This window comes from Nematolebias whitei, chromosome 12 (assembly GCF_014905685.2).
Source record: "Nematolebias whitei isolate Nwh7 chromosome 12, NemWhi1, whole genome shotgun sequence".
NCBI classification, from domain to species: Eukaryota; Metazoa; Chordata; class Actinopteri; order Cyprinodontiformes; family Rivulidae; genus Nematolebias; species Nematolebias whitei.
The window spans coordinates 18,569,595-18,573,322 of NC_056509.1; the positions used below are offsets into that span (position 1 = coordinate 18,569,595).

At 39.7% G+C, this 3,728-nt stretch overlaps 1 protein-coding gene across 1 annotated transcript; it reads left to right on the top strand.

The window, feature by feature from the left end:
- Window positions 1-273: 273 nt before the first annotated feature.
- LOC119418442 (alpha-1-antitrypsin homolog) lies at window positions 274-2,766 on the top strand. The gene is made up of 5 exons (XM_037685724.1): window positions 274-310; window positions 752-1,376; window positions 1,561-1,831; window positions 1,936-2,083; window positions 2,190-2,766. Exons 2-5 carry the CDS (start codon window positions 761-763, stop codon window positions 2,376-2,378), a joined length of 1,224 nt encoding a protein of 407 aa, XP_037541652.1. The 5' UTR covers window positions 274-310; window positions 752-760; the 3' UTR covers window positions 2,379-2,766.
- The last annotated feature ends 962 nt before the right edge of the window (window positions 2,767-3,728 follow it).

Genomic DNA, 3,728 nt, shown 5'->3' on the forward strand with positions numbered 1-3,728 from the left:
GATGATATTATGAATCTGGGAAGTTGTAGATGTTGATGTGACCATTTTATAAAGCTGGGTTATAAAAAAAAGAACATGCAGAAAAGCCACTGCAACAATTTTAACTTTAAAGGTCTGTTTAGTAGATTTTTGTGCTGAGTATGTTGTTACGTCAGAATTGATAAACCAGACAGATATCTAACAGAAAGGGACAGAGAAGAGAGACTGACCATTGTTAATTATTGACTAAACCATCAGGTGTTTCTCTGAGCTCCCGTATAAAAACAAGAAGTCTCTGACAAGCTTTTTTGCAGCAAGGAGGACAGTGAAGGTAAGCAGATAACTTTACTGAAATTCGGTTCAGAATATTGTCAGCTTCATTTAAAAAGCCCTTACAAGAACAGAAATAGCTTTGAAGGTGAAGATCTGAAGACATTGATTTAATAACAGTTGTACAAAGGCAAAGAAAATCAGTACCATCTATTTAAATATAAAATAATACTCATCTTATTGCCTACAGACAAACAGACAGACAGACACAGCCAGCTAGCCAGATAGATAGATAGATAGATAGATAGATAGATAGATAGATAGATACATAGATAGATAGATACATAGATAGATAGATAGATATATAGATAGATACATAGATACATAGATAGATACATAGATACATAGATACATAGATACATAGATAGATAGATACATAGATAGATAGATTCAGATTACTACTTTGACTTGCTGGAGTTTAACCTTGTATTTCCATGAACAGGCTCTGAAGATGTGTCGTATCTTTGCAAGTTGTGCTCTAGCAGCGCTGCTGCTGGCTGTAGTTTGGGCAGATCACCATCACCACCATGACTCAAAACACAGCCATGAGGGTGAAATGGCCTGCCATGTTCTCTCCCCTCATAACGCCGACTTTGCCTTTACTGTCTACAAACATCTGAATGCCAAGGCTGCTGATGGGAAGAACATCTTCTATTCACCACTGGGCATCTCCACAGCTCTGTCTATGTTGTCTGTAGGGGCCCGCGGTGACACCCACACCCAGCTGTTCTCAAGCTTGGGATACAGCACCCTGAACCAGGCACGGGTCAATGAAGCCTATGAGCACGCTTTCCACATGCTCAACCACAGCCAGGAGAACCAGCTGCTGGAAGTTGGTAACTCTGTTGCTGTACGTACTGGTTTCAATCCTCTGCCAGCTTTTCTGAATGATATCCAGCACTACTACACTGGTGAGGTCTTCAATGTGGACTTTGAGAAACCCGATGAGGCAAAAGAACAGATCAACCAACACATTGCCACTAAAACCCATGATAAGATCAAGGATATGATGAAGGACTTGGACCCTCAGATGGCCATGATCCTGATCAATTGGGTCTACTTTAGAGGTAAGGATGCACAACAGGTATATGTGGACAACCAACTATTTTGATAGTGTTCAGTCACATCTAAAGTATTCAAGGATAAAACACATCATGAATGTGTAGATTAGTAAAAGAACCCCTAAAATTAAGACTTCAGATAAAAACTAACTGTTTTTAAATATTAACATTGCTCTAAACATCTTCACAGGACAGTGGGAGAAACCCTTCAATGGCAACCTAACAACCAAGGGTGACTTCCATGTGGATGAAAACACCAAAGTTGAGGTCGACATGATGAAAAAGACAGGACGTTTTGATTACTATCGGGACCACAACAACTATGTGACTGTCATCCTGCTGCCCTACAAGGGCAACACCTCCATGATGATTGTCCTGCCTGATGTAGGAAATATGAAAGAAGTGGAAGGTCTCATCAGCAAGGATCACATCAGGAACTGGCATAAATCTCTCTATAAGAAGTAGGAGGAATATTATATTTATAATGTACAAGTTCTATTGTTATAAACTACTGCAATAATAAGATGATTGTTGCTTCATAATCTATGTCTCGCTTGTTCCGCAGCAACATAAATCTTTCCATGCCAAAATTTTCCATCTCCACTGAAGCCTCTCTGGATGAGACCCTGAAGGAAATGGGAATAACCAATGCTTTTGGAGAGACGGCAGACTTCTCTGGCATATCTGAAGAGGTCAAGCTTAAAGTGTCAAAGGTATGACTGAGAGGATGCCCGTCAGCGTAAACAATTTGTGGCATCTGCAGTTGTCCAATAAAGTTATTCGCTTTAACTTGACTTTTGTCTTCTGGTTCCTCTGCAGGCCTCCCACAAGGCTGTGCTGAGTGTGGATGAAACTGGCACTGAGGCAGCAGCTGTCACCACCCTTGAAATCATGCCCATGAGCTTGCCTGAAAGTATAACATTGAACAGGCCCTTCCTGCTCTTCATCCTGGAACACTCGACAAGGAGCATTCTCTTCATGGGCAAGATCAGCAACCCCACAGCCTAGAAAAGTTGACTGATGAGTGTACTGTTATCACAGCTTTTATGCCGCAGTAAGTTTCAGTAGCTTTGGGACATTTACTTCATCATCTGAAACCATTATTGTGGCATAACCATGATTTTAGGTGCATCGAAAAAGACAATAAACTATTTTTCAAGAAACGCAAAGTTGGTCCATTAATCTGTCTGTCAGCATGATACATCTGCAGCCATTTATGATGCGCTTTGGTTAATAAATGTCTTCATCAGTCATTTTGGATTATACTCCCATTAACTGTTTTCTCAGGATAGAGATAATGACTAAAACATTTGCCCTCTGAAGCATCTATTGGCGTGAAGTCTATTGGTTATTGTACTATTGCTGGTAACAGAAATAAAGACTTGTAATACAACAACTAGATGTTCTTGTTTATATTTCAATTTAGTTTTCATCGAGGAGTGCAATAAATCACCAGTTATTAAGGAGACTCGATACAGCATTTAACCAGAATTAGTTCAGAAAAAAACAAAAAGAAGGCTGTAGTGGTGACAATTTTTCGATGTCTTTGTTTAATTTTCCTCCAATTCTGCATCAAACAGAGGAGACACCAATCACAGCTGATAAAGGTGTGGACTTTATCTGCATTGTGTGCACAGGATCTGGCTTTATCTGTACTTCTCCATAGTTGCTGTGTTCACAAACCTCTTGTATCATGACTGCAGTTACTCCACTCTATTCAGTTATTTGCTTTAATGTAGAGCCATGTCAGCATTCAATGTCCAACAGACATTAAAGTTATAATCCAGGGTCAGAAACAACACTTATTTAACCCCCAAACCATGTACATTTTCTAACACTCCCTTTGTGTTTTGTCATATCCAGACCTGACCAGGTTTATTTTTTCTAACCTTAAATGATATTTAACCCTGAATCTAATTTTGTGAAAATCAAGGCTGATGATAAAACACAAGAAGAAACTTAAAATAGGATCAGGACTGGACTGTCTTTGTGACTGTAGTTTTCAAAGTAACGAATAGTCACACCCAGAGGTAAATGATAAATGGACTGTAAATAGCATCTTTCTGTCTAATCAAGATACTCAAAGCTCTTTACAACACAATCTGTGTCCTCATTTACCTCCACACACACTCTACTACATCTCTACAAAGATAATCTGAATCTCTAGAGACTAATCAGTGCTTTAGATCACATTTAAACACCAATGGGACACACATCAGAGGCAATGAGGGGTTCAGTGTCTTGCCCAGGGACACTTGGACATGTGACTGCTGGTGGAATCAAACCCCCAATTCTTGCATTGGAGGACGACTGCTCCAACCACTCAGCCACAGTTGACTGGTTTGTGAACCCATTAAA